This window comes from Vespa mandarinia, chromosome 9, assembly GCF_050613455.1.
Source record: "Vespa mandarinia isolate Hongniang chromosome 9, ASM5061345v1, whole genome shotgun sequence".
Taxonomy (NCBI): Eukaryota; Metazoa; Arthropoda; class Insecta; order Hymenoptera; family Vespidae; genus Vespa; species Vespa mandarinia.
Window position 1 is genome coordinate 4651767 of NC_140818.1, and position 14884 is coordinate 4666650.

Sequence of the window (14884 nt, forward strand, 5' to 3'; positions counted from 1 at the left end):
TAGAGATCCTAGAAGGAATTTTCGAATTAAATGCGATCTTGGTGAGATCGAGAAATAATACTTGCAGGTGATAGATGATAAGAGGAGAAAAAGAGAGATAGAAAAGGAGAGAAAGAGAAAGTGAGAAAGAGAGAGAGAGAAAAGAAAGATTCCACCGTCGAGCATGGCCTCGGTGGCAGCGTGGCTGCCATTCGCCCGTGCGGCGGCGATCGGTTGGGTGCCGATCGCCACACACCCACTGCCACCGCCGCCGATACCGAAGGATCGTCGCAAAGCCGACGACGAGAAGCTCCTTATTAACGTAAGCGGTCGTAGATTCGAGACGTGGAGAAATACGCTCGAAAAATATCCGGACACGTTGCTCGGTTCGAACGAGCGCGAGTTCTTTTACGACGAGGAGAGCAAGGAGTATTTTTTCGATCGCGATCCGGACATTTTTCGTCACATATTGAATTACTATAGAACCGGTAAGCTCCACTATCCGAAACACGAATGTCTGACGAGCTACGACGAGGAGCTCGCTTTCTTCGGCATCCTACCGGACGTGATAGGCGACTGCTGTTATGAGGATTATCGCGATCGCAAACGCGAAAATGCGGAACGTCTGATGGACGACAAACTCAGCGAAAACGGCGATCAGAATCTTCAGCAGTTGCTCGATATAAGACAAAAGATGTGGCGAGCCTTCCAAAATCCGCACATCTCAACCGCGGCATTGGTCTTCTACTACGTTACCGGTTTCTTCATCGCCGTGAGCGTGCTGGCGAACGTGGTGGAAACCGTGCCATGCGGCAATAGACCTGGTCGTGCGGGTACACTTTCATGCGGCGAACGATACAAGATCGTCTTTTTCTGCCTCGACACCGCCTGTGTCATGATCTTCACCGCCGAATACTTGCTCAGGCTTTTCGCCGCGCCAAGTCGTTGCAAGTTCGCGCGATCGGTGATGTCGATCATTGACGTAGTCGCTATACTGCCCTATTACATCGGTCTTGGTATAACCGACAACGACGACGTTTCCGGCGCTTTCGTAACTCTACGCGTATTCCGCGTATTCCGAATCTTCAAGTTCTCCAGGCACTCCCAGGGCCTCAGGATTCTTGGTTACACCCTAAAGTCCTGCGCATCCGAACTTGGCTTTCTTGTATTCTCCCTCGCCATGGCCATCATCATCTTCGCCACCGTCATGTTCTACGCGGAGAAGAACGTTGACGGTACGAACTTCACCTCGATACCTGCTGCCTTCTGGTACACCATCGTTACGATGACTACGCTGGGGTAAGTTTCTGATTTTTTTTCTTTTTCTCTCTTTTATGCCTTCCTTACATCAAAACTTTAAGATATTGCACCTGTTACTTATCTCGCTTATCATTCTTTTTTCCCGCGAACGAAAGGATAACAAATTTTTTCTCCCTTTAAATTCTATCACTTTGAGATTAACCATTCGTTAATTAAATATTCGACGTATTAATATTATTTAATGATATTTCGCCGATTGAAACGTTTATTTTCATTCTTATATGACATGTGACATTAATGATATACGATTCGCTTTCTTTATATTAATATCGCGATATCGTCCTGGTAATTGGGTCATCGTTAAATATAAGGAATTTACATAATGGAAAAATATTAAAAATAGCGACATTCGTAAAAAAATTGCTGATAAAAATAAATCGAGCGTAGTTTAAATTAGATTGGAGTAATGTAAGTCACTGAATTGATAGGTCCTTTTTTCCTTGCTGAAAATACGAATCCCTTCTCAAATACATGTCCAACCGTATACGTTTCATGGGTACGAACGTACTGAACTCTAGCAAAGTAATTGGCTCTGTGCAAAGCGCCTAAAGGTACTGCAAGCACCAGTCTGGGCGATAATTTTAACGGAGCTCGTTGTCGACCCTTTTATCCCGAAGGGCTTTTGCGCTTTGTTAAATTCTGCCGGAGAAAGCATCGTTTCTAAAAGCCGTGAAGCGATTCTTTTCTTCTAATTATCACGGTCGATCCGCGTACTTTTCTTTTCTTTTATCTTTTTAGTTTATATTTATTATCTCTTTAGTTTCGATCGAAATATCGTATCTCTGAACTGACATTCCATAAGAAAAAAGTTGAGAACTATTTTCCGTTTCTTTTATTTTATTTTTTTTTTTTTTCTTTTTAGATAATCGTTAGCTATCATTATTCTCTATGAGAGGTGTAGATGAATAGATAGAGAAAAGAAACGAGTTCACTTCGAAAAAGTCATTTCTTTCTCATTTGTTTCATTTGTTTCTTCGAAGTAAATTTCATGCGCTCGGTCATTACTTTGAGAGATGAAAGAGAGAGGGAGAGAGAGAGAGAGAGAGAGAGAGAGAGAGAGAGAGAGAGAGAGAGAGAGAGAGAGAGAGAGAGAAGCAATACCGTTAATTTCCTCAGATGTGTACTCTCTCGATTTGGAGAATTCCTTTAATTTTTATTGACGAGTCGATAAAATCTCTCTGGGAAAGTCAAAGTGCTTGATCGCCTCGTTTTAAGGTAACAATGAATAAACAGACGACGAACGTACGCACGGCTTCTCATTTATCAATGATTTAAGATAATAAATGATAGTTTATATTATTTTTTAACGTAAAACTTATTGAGAAATAACGACTTATTTCTTTGCCTGATTATCAACGGAAGTACAAATTTATTTAACGTATATATGTTGATATGTATATACGTTGATGCACATATGAACACATACGTTTATATTCGTGTCATGAAAATCTATGTCAATGGCGTTTTGTTTCGTTTTCGCATGGACAGCTGACAATCAGACACAACTTGAGTCACGCTGACGACGGCTTGCACCAACGCGTTTCAGAAATAGAATTCTCGATGGTCTATTAGTCTATTGGAATGTAGCATTGTTTCGCTTCTCTTACCAAGACACGATTTATTTATTTTATTCTAGTCGCAAGGATGATGACCGAAATATTAGTTGTTCTTCTTTGATTTTCATCGATTATTTTCTTCGTCTTTTTTTTCTATTGAGAATTTTTTTTCATTTGAGAATTTTTTTTCTTTTCTTTTTTTTTTTTTTTTTTTTTTTTTTGAGAGAATTACATTTCACAAGCTTAAAGATCAACAGCATATCATATAAAAAATATGTATGGATATTGAATTAATTTAATTTTTCTTAAATGAATCGTCAGAATGTCCAATAATTCTTTGATTTAAGAATAACTCCATGTTGATATAATACATGAGACTTGGATTACCGGAACAAGGAACATTTGTTTTTTCAACTTTGTACTTGCTCATTCGTCAGTTTGATGTTAATTTATGGCATTAAAGATCAACTGATCAGTTTGTGGTTGACAAATGATACACGTGGCACTATTTTTCGCGTGTTGGAGTATTACTTAGCTATCTTTTGGTTTGCGTGTCCAGCAGTGCCCAGGTTACTTCCTTCAAACTTTAACGAGGGCTATCAACAGGTGCCTCGGATCTTTGCTAACGTGATTCTATGGTTGCTTTAAAAAACTATTACTTGTACGATACCATTCGTGTTATTCAATTTAATTTTTTTCTTTTGTTGACTTATCAAAAAAGATACTATGATCGAATTATCTTTAATACTGTTAATATTAATTTATCGATTTATTTTCATGAATTCTCTTAATAAACATAAACGCATCAGTAATGGCCGAATCTTGATTGCAATTGAATTCGTTGATCGAACGATGTAACTCGTATCGACTATGTATGTGTATATGAGTGAAAAAGATATCGAAGGATAATTGATTATACACAGAGCGGAAATGCGCGCACGAAAGATTACTCAGATTCGTATAGGTTGTAGTGAGAATAATCCACCGGGCGAATACATTGTCTAGTCTATATACTATGCATAATTTGTCTGTAAATTCACTGTCGTATTCGCTTCGGCAAATCGACTGGAATTTCGCTTCTGCATACACCCATGTTCATATATGATTTCGCTTATAATACCGAATGTTCTCAAATATAATATATATATATATATATATATATATATATATATATATATATATATATATATATAAGTATATAGTGCGAACTCTCTTTTCTTTTTTATTAAGATATTTTTATTAAGGACGTTATGCGCTTAAACATTTTTTTCATCTCGATTCTTATTAATTCATTCTTATAATTCATTCTTATCAGTTATAATAATAACAATCATATTGTATTTATGTATATATGTTTCTTTAGAAGATTTGTTTCTTTTTTTTTTTTTTAAATGAAATTAGATAATTTTAATAATATAATTAGATAACTATTGTACATATATGCTGAAATTATTTATTTACAAAACAAAGGATGAAAAAGAAGATATAAATTCAGATAGGATCCTATATCATTTGTAATATTAATATATGTGAAATGATTCCTATTGATAAATCACAAGCAAAGCCATGTATGCACCTTTGTTACATTCGTTACATTCGAAAAGCTTTCGTAGCGTGCTTATTCATTCGTTGATTTTTAATGCACCATACAGAGTAGGAGTGTGTGAATGAATGTATACGCATTACGTCGTTGCATTGCGGTCACCCGAGTAAAGCTGTGCGGAGGTACGAGCTTTTCGTCGCTATTTTCTCTCGATAATCTCTCCTAGAGGAATTATCGCGTCCTAATTGCCCCACAGAGGTAGACAGATAGATATGTTCGTGTAGCTCTGCATAGTAGAGATAGAGAGGTGAATGTAGATGGGTGCGCTATTACAGATAGAAATATTTTTTTTTTCCTATATCGTCTTGCACAGTGCCAATACTCATAGGAACAAGCAATGTGAAAGCTATCCTGAATCCGTCGAGGAAATACGATATATCTCTATACTTCGTTGCATTTGTAGATTATTCTGTCTATTTGGGATGAGTCGTACAAAAAAGAAAAAAATGATAAATGTTAAAGGTTGTGCTTTCTTACAATCAGTATAGAAAATGAGCGAGCAATCGGTCATATTATGAATGGACCAATTTTTATTGATAGAAATGAAAAAATTTCGACGATTTTTTTTTGAAATTCGAGAAATATTTTCAATCGATAATGAATTAATTTAATGATCAAGAGAATTTCTATAACATCTTTCCCGTTAAAAGTATGGCTCGTGAGGATTTAACGAGTTTCGGCTTTAATACGCTCAGTTTACCGTTGATTTTGATGGCTCAAGAGATGCGTGAATTTCGTAGCTTGATGCTCCGTTAAATCGATTAAACTTCTTTCTTTCTCTTTCTACATCTCTCTCTCTCTCTCTCTCTCTCTCTCTCTCGTTTTATCACCCGTTAGCTCATATAAAGTTTCGAAGATTTTCTTGATGAATTCGAATCATGAATACTAGTGAAATGAAAAAGTATATACATATATTGGAGAGTACTGTATTCGCTTAAAAATATATAACGATGGATCCAAAAGTTAATAAAGTATTATGGTACTATGTAATACACACACACACTCGGCCGCATACACATACACACGCTAATCTAGGCTTTAGAAATCTATCCGGTCTCACGATGAATCGATTTTAACTTCAGCTCCTTCCCATATACTGGATGAATAAAGAGAAGAGGAGAGAGAGGACAGGGTTAGAGATAAGAAGGCGAGGAAGGGGATGATACGAAGGGTTATACCAATCGGAAAATTCCCAAGGTCTGACCAGCGAGTAGGTAATGCGAAAAACGGATTTTCACAGAAACTTCGAATCTTGAATCAAATTCTTTTTATTTTGCCGAAGTAAAACGAATAGGAAGAGAGCTGGAAGTGCGAAGGGAAGAATAAGAAACAAAGAAAAGTAAAGAAGAAATCGAGAACGAGAATTTGCGAGACTAACCGAGGACTTTCGAGAAGAAAACTTTCTTATTCGCCGTTACGATTATTTACTTTTCGTTTTATGCATAATTTTACTTTTTTTTGTTAGAGCTCGATCGATCGAACCGAAAAAGAAGAGTTCGGTCGGTGGGAAAGGGGAAGGGAAAGGGGAAGGGAAAGGGGAAGGGAGAGACGGTATATACGAAAATATATGTGGGATAAATCGTTTAATAAAATATTAGCGAGAAAAAAAGCGAGCCACGATCGATTTCGATAGCTGTAGCTGTTCTTCGTTGGACAACTTTGGTTCGTGCCAGACATAAGACGATTTTTGGCGAACGTGGATACGAAAGCCATACCAACATACCAATAAGATATTATCCAAACCAGTAGAGCGGTGGTATACCTCTACATACCGATAGGATGCTTTGGTGTACCTTGGTACGTATGGCAGCATACCGCTCTAATACCAGTTCGTGTCTTTCGTGCATTGTACTCTAGTATGTTTCGTTGCAATGTTTCATAGGCTTTGCCAAAAAGTACTTGTTGTACCATTTGTATCTCAGGATAAACTTGTATGCATTTATAGCCTCCATATATAAAGACATTCTCGTACGTCTTTCAAAACGATAAATTCTTATCTAAAAATATATCCACAATTCCTGATACGATCTTAAAACATGTATATGTATTTGTCATCATATCTGTTTACTTTATAAATTAATGAATTACGAGACATACTCATAAAAGTATTTACTTGATAAAAAAAGATTTTTTGAAAAGATTAAATATCTCGAAGTATAGAATTCTTCTTCGAATAATATTTAAACTGTCAAATTCTCTAACAACGGGATACACCGTGTTAGCTGTTATAATACGTTCAACAGAGCGTTAACTCAAAACTGGGAATAACTCGAATACCTTAAAAACAAAATAATATGTTTACATTCAAGTGTATGTGCGAAATATTAAAATTTCGTAGCTTTGTGTTTCGTATATTATACCATTATAAAAATTCTAAGGTATTTCATTATACCGAATTTCTCGTGTTTACGTATTAACGTAACCCTTTCCCTTTTTATAACTATGTGTTCACATTCTATCTCTATTATTTCGCCAAGGTTTTAAAAGCACGTACTTACATCGTTTTCATCATATGGGGTTAACTCAAAGTTCCATGGCTTCGTTGGGGGTGAAAAGAGGCAGAAGGAATGAAAGCGAATAGCAAGACTGCTGGTCAGAAAATAACCTGGTAATTTTCCTGTTATCTGCGACCATAATCGTGGTATTTTAATGCCCATGGGAAAGCGTACTACGGTCTGTGTTACGTTCTTCCATGAATTAGGTGGACTTCGTCTAATGACTTGATTTTTATCTTAAAAAATAGTCCATGAAAGCTCTACCGACAAAGTCGTAAACCTAAAATTGTTTGTACGTCAAGAAGTTAAAGGTTATAAAAGTAATATATATTTTACAATAAAATTTTTTACAATTGCCGAAATACTGTTTATTTTTATACGTCTGTTATTTCATGATTCGATTTTAGCTTTTCCTACAAACTTGAAATTTTCATATTATATAATTATTTTATATTAATATATAAAATTAATATATAAAAATTTGTATTATATACATACGTAATAGAAATATTAATAAATAGAAAAGTAATTAATGATTACTTAAGTATTAATTGAGGATAGCAATTACGGTTGCTTTTAATCAACACTTTTGAATAGAATAACAAGAAAGTGAACAACTAGAAAGGATCGTTGATACTTATCTCGATATCTCTTTAGAGAAAAGATAACAAAAAGAGTTAGGAAAGCTTCGTTGATAGATCGAAAGTTTAACTTTCTCTGTGAGTAATTTAAAGCAGGAATCTCTGACTTTTTTTTTAAATTATTGAATTGATTCGTTAAACTTTACATTACTCGTTTTTTATTATTACTTTTTATTGAAATATTTTTATGATCTCTATACCAATAATACTCATGTTTCATAAAGAGACATCACCTTTTTTCTTATTGAAATCATAAAATCTCATAGAGTAGCATTACTTATAAAACTAACCATGAAATTCATGTTTTGTTAGACGTTATGAAAAAAGTTACGCGAGTCACAATTTCCGGATTTATGAACACCAATAGGTGACACTTTTCCTTAACATTTTTTTTTCCTTTTCTCGATTAAATGGCAAAAGCCTGACCCGAGATTTTGTGGCCGGAATTGGCCGATATCAAGGGTAGTTTTTAAAAGAAAGTGTGGTTTTATGGGGAGCGTATATAGTTGGGCGAGAAAAAAGTGCACTACGTATCGTATCCAAGTCTCACAGTATTTTGGAGTTATGCCAATCACTGTCGAAAATACGAGGAGTGGCAGAATGTTTGTAGATCACCTTCGCTCTACACCCTTCAGCGCTCTTTCAGCACAGTTTTCTTTCCTTATTTCCTCCAAATCTATCCTAATTTATTTAACAACGAAAGTGTGTATTATACATATATATATATATATATATATATATATATATATATATATGACTTAGTTTACATCTTATGTTACATTCGATAACTCATCTCCCATTTCGAGTGTTCTATTTTCTTTCATTTCATTCCATTTTCCTTTGTTATCTTTGATTTTTACATATGTAAGTATATACTTCTCTTTATTTTTTTTTCTTTCCTTTCAAATTTACCTAGCACTCATCGTAACATCGTGTCATTGTCGATTTAACGATTTGTTTGATACGATCAATTTTGATCACGTATGCTTAACGATTACGCTTATAGTCATGGCTTACGGGCCTCTTTACGTACGCTCTGCATCGTTTCGTCCTCTCTATAGACAAGGGACAAGTGATACAGGATCGTGTAATGGATGGGTCAATGAGGACGAAACATCGCGAGATAACGTTATTGCACGATAATTTGTGCACAGTGACCTCATTAATTGACCTCTAGAGAGAGATAAGAGGTAAGAACCGAAGATGTTCCTCTCCTATTTATTTTTTCTTTTTTCTCATTTCGTCAAGTTTCAATACTATTTCAATCAATATTCAAACACAATGAAATTTTTCTGCACGAAATTATAATGTGTTAGAAAATTTTTTTATAAAAAAAATAAAAAGCAAAAAAGAAACCAAAAATAACAGTTTCCTATAGGTTCTAATCTAAAAATGTCTTTTCAAATTTGATTATTACGAAATTTACTACTAGTAAATTTTCATTTTGCTCTTCCCTTTCTTAGACATTCTCTTCTCGAACTTTTATGTTCATTTTTAAATTACTTTTCTTTAATATTCAGGAAACAATGTTCGAATACTTTTGCTCTTTTCACTTGGATCGAATTTTCATTTTGGAAAGCAACGTTATAAATAGCATTTATCCTACATATTTTTCCATGATAAAATATAAAAGTTCGATACTGTTATATTTTTCATTGTATAAATCTAAAAATATTTTAACGTTTCACTTTTTTTTTTCCTAATATTTCATTATATCTACGAATTGATCATATTTCTTGTCTAATAGAATTATCTTCCTCTCTTTTACTTCTAAAACATTTTTGCTTCGCAATCCTTTTTAATATTCGACCGTGATTTCTTTTAATTTTCAGTTTTATAATCTACCTTTGATAAGTAATAATATGATTAAAAATATAACTTTAAAGATTAAGACTTTATAAAGATATAAAACAATTAGTGCGTAAATTAAATAATTCTAAGAGTCACTTTCGTGAGAATGATCCTATTAGTGAATTAAAATAAACAAAAATAATTGTTTTCCTTGTTCTGCAAAGCTTTCGGGACAATAGACTTAGATTTGCAGTTATGCAATATACATGTGGATTGAATCTGCATGAAGCGTGAATCAATCAAATTGGTCGTCTCTAAATGAAACGATGAATTGATTGAGTGTAGAAATTCTGAATTAGATTTCGAGATATGTAATGAATTGCTAAACTAACACAAAGAAGAAGAAAGCACGATTGATAGGAGTGTTATGTCTGACTGGATCGTTATTATATCAAGATAGAAATTGGAAATTGTTTCAAATTTATTAGGAAATTTCGTAGATTTTAGATATTTGAAAATATCGTATTATATTATACAAATAATGTATACTTGTTATTTTTTTTTTTATTTTATTAATTTGTTATTAAATAAGTGAATCATTACAATATATATATATATATATATATATATATATATATATATATATATAATATATATATTATGCATACATATTTTTTTTTATCGTTACGATGGATCGTTTGAATTCTCCCTTGGTGTGTTTTCGTTCTCGCTTTTCCTATCGATTTAATACTTATCCTTTTTTCTTGGCTAGGATGGATTTCGTAAAAAATTTCCGGAAATATAAAGCCTGCGGGGATTTCGTACATTGAGCCGGTCCGATATCCAATCTTCGTTTTTTCCTTCCCTCTCTTTACTGTTCCTTACTCTTACCCTTATTCCTTCTTCTTTATCCATGCACACGTTAGGAAATATCTTTCGTATTTCTAGTCGTTTCACCAAGACGTCAACGGAAGGTTCCTATCTTCCAGAAGAGGGGAAAAAGGCTAAGGAAAGAGAGAGAGAGAGAGAGAAATAGAGAGAGATAGAGAGAGATAGATAGAGAGAAGAGAGAGAGAGAGTGTATGTGATTTATATCCAACCTCTATCCGGATGAATACGCCCTTCGACCTATTCCATTTAGTCCTAAAAGGTCATCCAATGGCTTTGCTCATAAAGGAAGCTTTTGTTGTGGACAGAGAATAAATAAGGTTTTCTTTTTTGTACGAAACATAAAAATTGATTTTTTCGATCAATTGACTAAGATTTCGAAACAATGAATTGAATTTTGTTATAAGAAAACGAATAAAACTCGATCGATTCTTTTCTGATACAGTAGATACTTGGGGTGTAAATAAGTCGACCAGCTTTCGAGCAGATTTATTCAAACACGATTGCGATAGCCTGACGTATCCACGATATACGATTATTCCCTAGAACCATGGTATATAAACGGAACACGATGCGTAATTCATGAACTCAAGAGAACGTTGAGAAGCTTTGGGTACCAAGTTGTGATCAAGAGAAACGTGAAGCTATCGTTCTTTTTTTTTTCCCCCTTTTCCTTTTTCCTTTCATTACCTTATAAGATTTATCACATTTATTAAATAGAAAGAAATTTATTAAAAATCCATTGCTTTGAATTCATGGCTGTGACAGTGCAGTTAAAGAACAGGGGTTTTATAAATCAGCTATGTCGTTTGTGAGATTCTCAGAAAAGAGAAAGAGAGAGAGAGAGGGAGAGAGAGAGAGAGAGAGAGAGAGAGAGAGAGAAAGGGAAATTCCATTAGCACGCTTTCTCCGTGAAATTAATTTGTTTTTTCAATATAACTCAATCATCGGCACAATCATTCGTGTGATTTTACATATGTACTTACATGGTGCACCTTAGAATAACTTTTGATTCATTCGGCCCTTTCGCCGAAAGCGTTCTTTGTGAGTAGAAAATTGAGTGTCGACTGGTAAAAGTTGTAAAGTCAGATTTACTGAATTATAACGACTGTATGATTATGGGAAACGTTGAATATTATGAATGTGAAATGCCGGTCCCGTTGAAATTGCGTGCATTATGTATCTACGGATAGAGAATAAATAATCAGTGAAATTTTAGAGAACTTTCGATGCGAATTATCAGCATGAATTTGGGGGAATGTTCGTGTACAATTTACGCACATTCTGATATCGTATTTTCTACGTGTAGGCGCGTTAATTCTTCACGTAAGGCGGCTCTTTTCGTGTTGGAATTTTCTATTATGAATTATATTGCGAACATTGGATATTTTGCCGAATATGATACACGATAATATGACACGCGGCGTCGTTTAAATTAACGTTAATGAACGTGTTTGTTAATGAAAAATATAATTGAGTAATTTCACGAAACTTGAGAACACTTGTCGTAAATTATGTGAAATTTAATCCAATAAAATGTGCGAGAATCCGTAAAGATCCGTTAGATGGATTACGTAAATAACGTAATAGCCATAAAGATTTAATATTACGTTGTAATGCGCATCGGGAAACGAGCTTATCCATGAATATATTCTAACATAAGTATCGATGGTAATAATGTAATCGACAAGCTCTTTAAAATCTTCCGACCATATCGACCATACCTTTGCGTGCAGATTGCATTGCCTTTTTTTTTCTCCTTTATTACACTTGACTCGTCGTTATTGCAAAGGCCATCACAATTTTATTTCGCGACCGCAATCCACGTTTGACTTCAAGATCGAATTCGATTTTAAATGAGATTCTCTATCACAATGGCTGCCTTATCTAATCTATCGCAAGCATTTAATAAACGCTGTATTATATATATAATATAATATATATATAATATATATATATATATATATATATATATATAATCGTCTTCTAACAATTTCATAGAAAAACCATTGTTCAGCATGTACGACGAGTAATTATTATTAATATGTATTATAATACTTCGGTCAATATAATCATTATGATGGAACTGTTACTAGACGATGATAACGTCTAGTCATTGAAAATTCTCAGTCATTCCAAAGCTGCAAATAATATTCCGGTGAAGATAGAAGACAAGCTGCCGAGAAGGGTGCAGAAGAATGGCAGGGGTAGTCTATTCCGATAGTATGAAAAGGGTGCGAACATCGACGTTATTCGACATTGTCGAGGAGATAGTCGATAGCGTTGCGTTTCACGAGGGAGAAAGAGCGATGATATTAGATGCGAACGTCAATAGCTTTCGCGCAAGAATGAACTCGTGAGTCGTGACGTTACGATCGATCACTGGTCTTTTCCTATCGACGTTACGTACTATGAACATTATGGCGATTTCAATCGCTAATGTCTCATTGTCAATGATGAATATATAGGCATAGTTGGCCCGTTTGAATCGAGAAAACCTTTCAATGAAATCATGAAATATCGATTTGATTCTACGATACATATGTGTATATATATATATATAGCTTTATACCTACATGTCCGGGATAACTCGAACGAATTATTTGCTAAAGTTATCAAGATCGTATATGTTTTATCGCGAAGGCACGGGCAGAATATAATATTTTTTTTTTCCAATCGATCAGGGAATGTAAAATTCGCAATAATAAAACTTGATGCGACTATAAATAATGTTGCAAAAATTCCGTAACACGTTCGAGAAAAGATTGCCCCTTTGGAAGTTCATTTTTACGATTCGCAATGAAAACAGAAGAAAGCCCTATCGTAAAAATATCAGAGAAAAATAAAGAAGTACCATCGTGAGTTTGTAGGAATCATGCAAATCAATGGGAAAATATATAATTCGTGTAAAAATAGCATTGTATGATTTTATTAATAGTTTCGTTCGACTATGTCAAAAAAAAAAAAAAAAAGAAAAAAATTGTATAACCATAAAATTAGCTCGATAATATCGAAGGAACTTATCTCAAAAATCAAGATGAAACATGCGAAAACGAGATAATAAATATCAATAGTATTCTATTTAAGCAAAGAGAACATTTTTCTCTTTCTTTTTTTGGCTATCCTACGAATTGTTTATGTTTCACTCGATTGGGGATAATTTAATGTAACTGTTGCGTCTTACAAGTAATCAAAAGAAATTTATCTTATGGACTATTATGTGATTCTTTCCTTCGTCCTTAACACGAAGACAGATTCGTTTTAGTTACGTCGGCACGCACGTAAGCACGTACGAATACACGTACGCACGCACGCATGCACGCACTTTTACCCAATCATATATCACAGTTTATTCTTGCTATACAATAATATACGATAAAAGAAAGGAAAAAACAACAAACAAGTTATCTGTTAAATGATGCCAACGATTGAAACAATAGTCATAAGTTCAGAAAAGATCTCAAAGAGTCATCATTTTCTGTCGATTTCCCTTTTCTTTTCTATCCTTCTCTGGACCAGTTCAATTCAACCCATAGAATCTTCCATGGCCTTCCACCTTCCATGTCTCTATCGATTTGCTTGGCCGCCTCGTACAGAAGGTCGTTTTGGGTGGGGCCAAATCGCGTGGAAATAAAAATAATGACAAATGTCCTATCTTATCATAGTATATCTTTTGTATTCGTCTGAGCAAAACGATGAAGTTCGAAAATGAAAATGGATAAGATCGCGTTGATTTTTTTACTTCCTATATAATAAAAAATATCAATCATTCGAGTTTTTACAAAAGATACTGTAAGATAATGTATCCAGTTTTACATTTACATAGGTTTGTAAGAAAATTTTATTACTTATAATTATGATCTCTTCTTTTCGTTTTACTTACAATTAATTCAATTTACGAGAAAAACTTAGGATAAGGCTCGTTTCTCGAAGTTGAGTTTCCTCATGATAGACGTGAGGAAGTAAAATTCTCATTAAATTTTCGTCGATCGACATATTACAAATCATATTTCATATTTTACGATAATTATTACAATAATATTTTCTTTTCGAATAAAAACTAGAAGAATGATATTTTTCTCGATAATTAAAATATAGTCACTCGTTTTATTGGCTTGAGATATTTATTTATGGTAATAATTATTATTATCAAATATATAAAGTGACTATTGAAAAGTTTTGGTTGGACGTTACGATGTAGATACGTAGAAATGTATCTATAAATTACTTCGACTAGAGTGACCCAGTTGTATAATACTAAGACCGTCCCTCGATTATGATCCTAACTTTGTGCAAGGGCTTTCATCGTTACCAACGGAAATTCACTATTCTCTTTATTCGTTCTATTCCTTCCTCTCTCTCTCTCTCTCTCTCTCTCTCTCTCTCTCTCTCTCTCTCTCTCTTTCTCTCTTTTTCTCTCTTCGTTTTTCAACTTGAAACTCATGACATGTTCCCTGGATTACAACGCACCTGATTGTGAATTTTTCTTTTCTTTACGAATTGATTCAATTTTTAATTTTCCCTTTTTGAGAGAATGGAATGAAGTTCTTAATTCTCTCTGCAATTTCTCGTTTCCTATATTGCAGAAAACTTTTCTTATTAGAAAAAATT

The 14884-nt window shown here is 34.0% G+C and overlaps 1 protein-coding gene across 10 annotated transcripts in view; it reads left to right on the top strand.

Annotated features, from left to right (window-relative positions):
* Shal (potassium voltage-gated channel protein Shal) overlaps positions 1-14884 on the top strand; it is a 105332-nt gene continuing 90448 nt past the window's right edge. For all 10 annotated transcript variants that reach the window (XM_035869950.2, XM_035869951.2, XM_085659493.1 and 7 more), the window contains exon 1: positions 1-1278. In XM_035869950.2, coding sequence (XP_035725843.1) covers positions 164-1278 — 1115 coding nt within the window. In that variant the 5' untranslated portion in view covers positions 1-163. The remainder of the gene's footprint in view (positions 1279-14884) is intronic.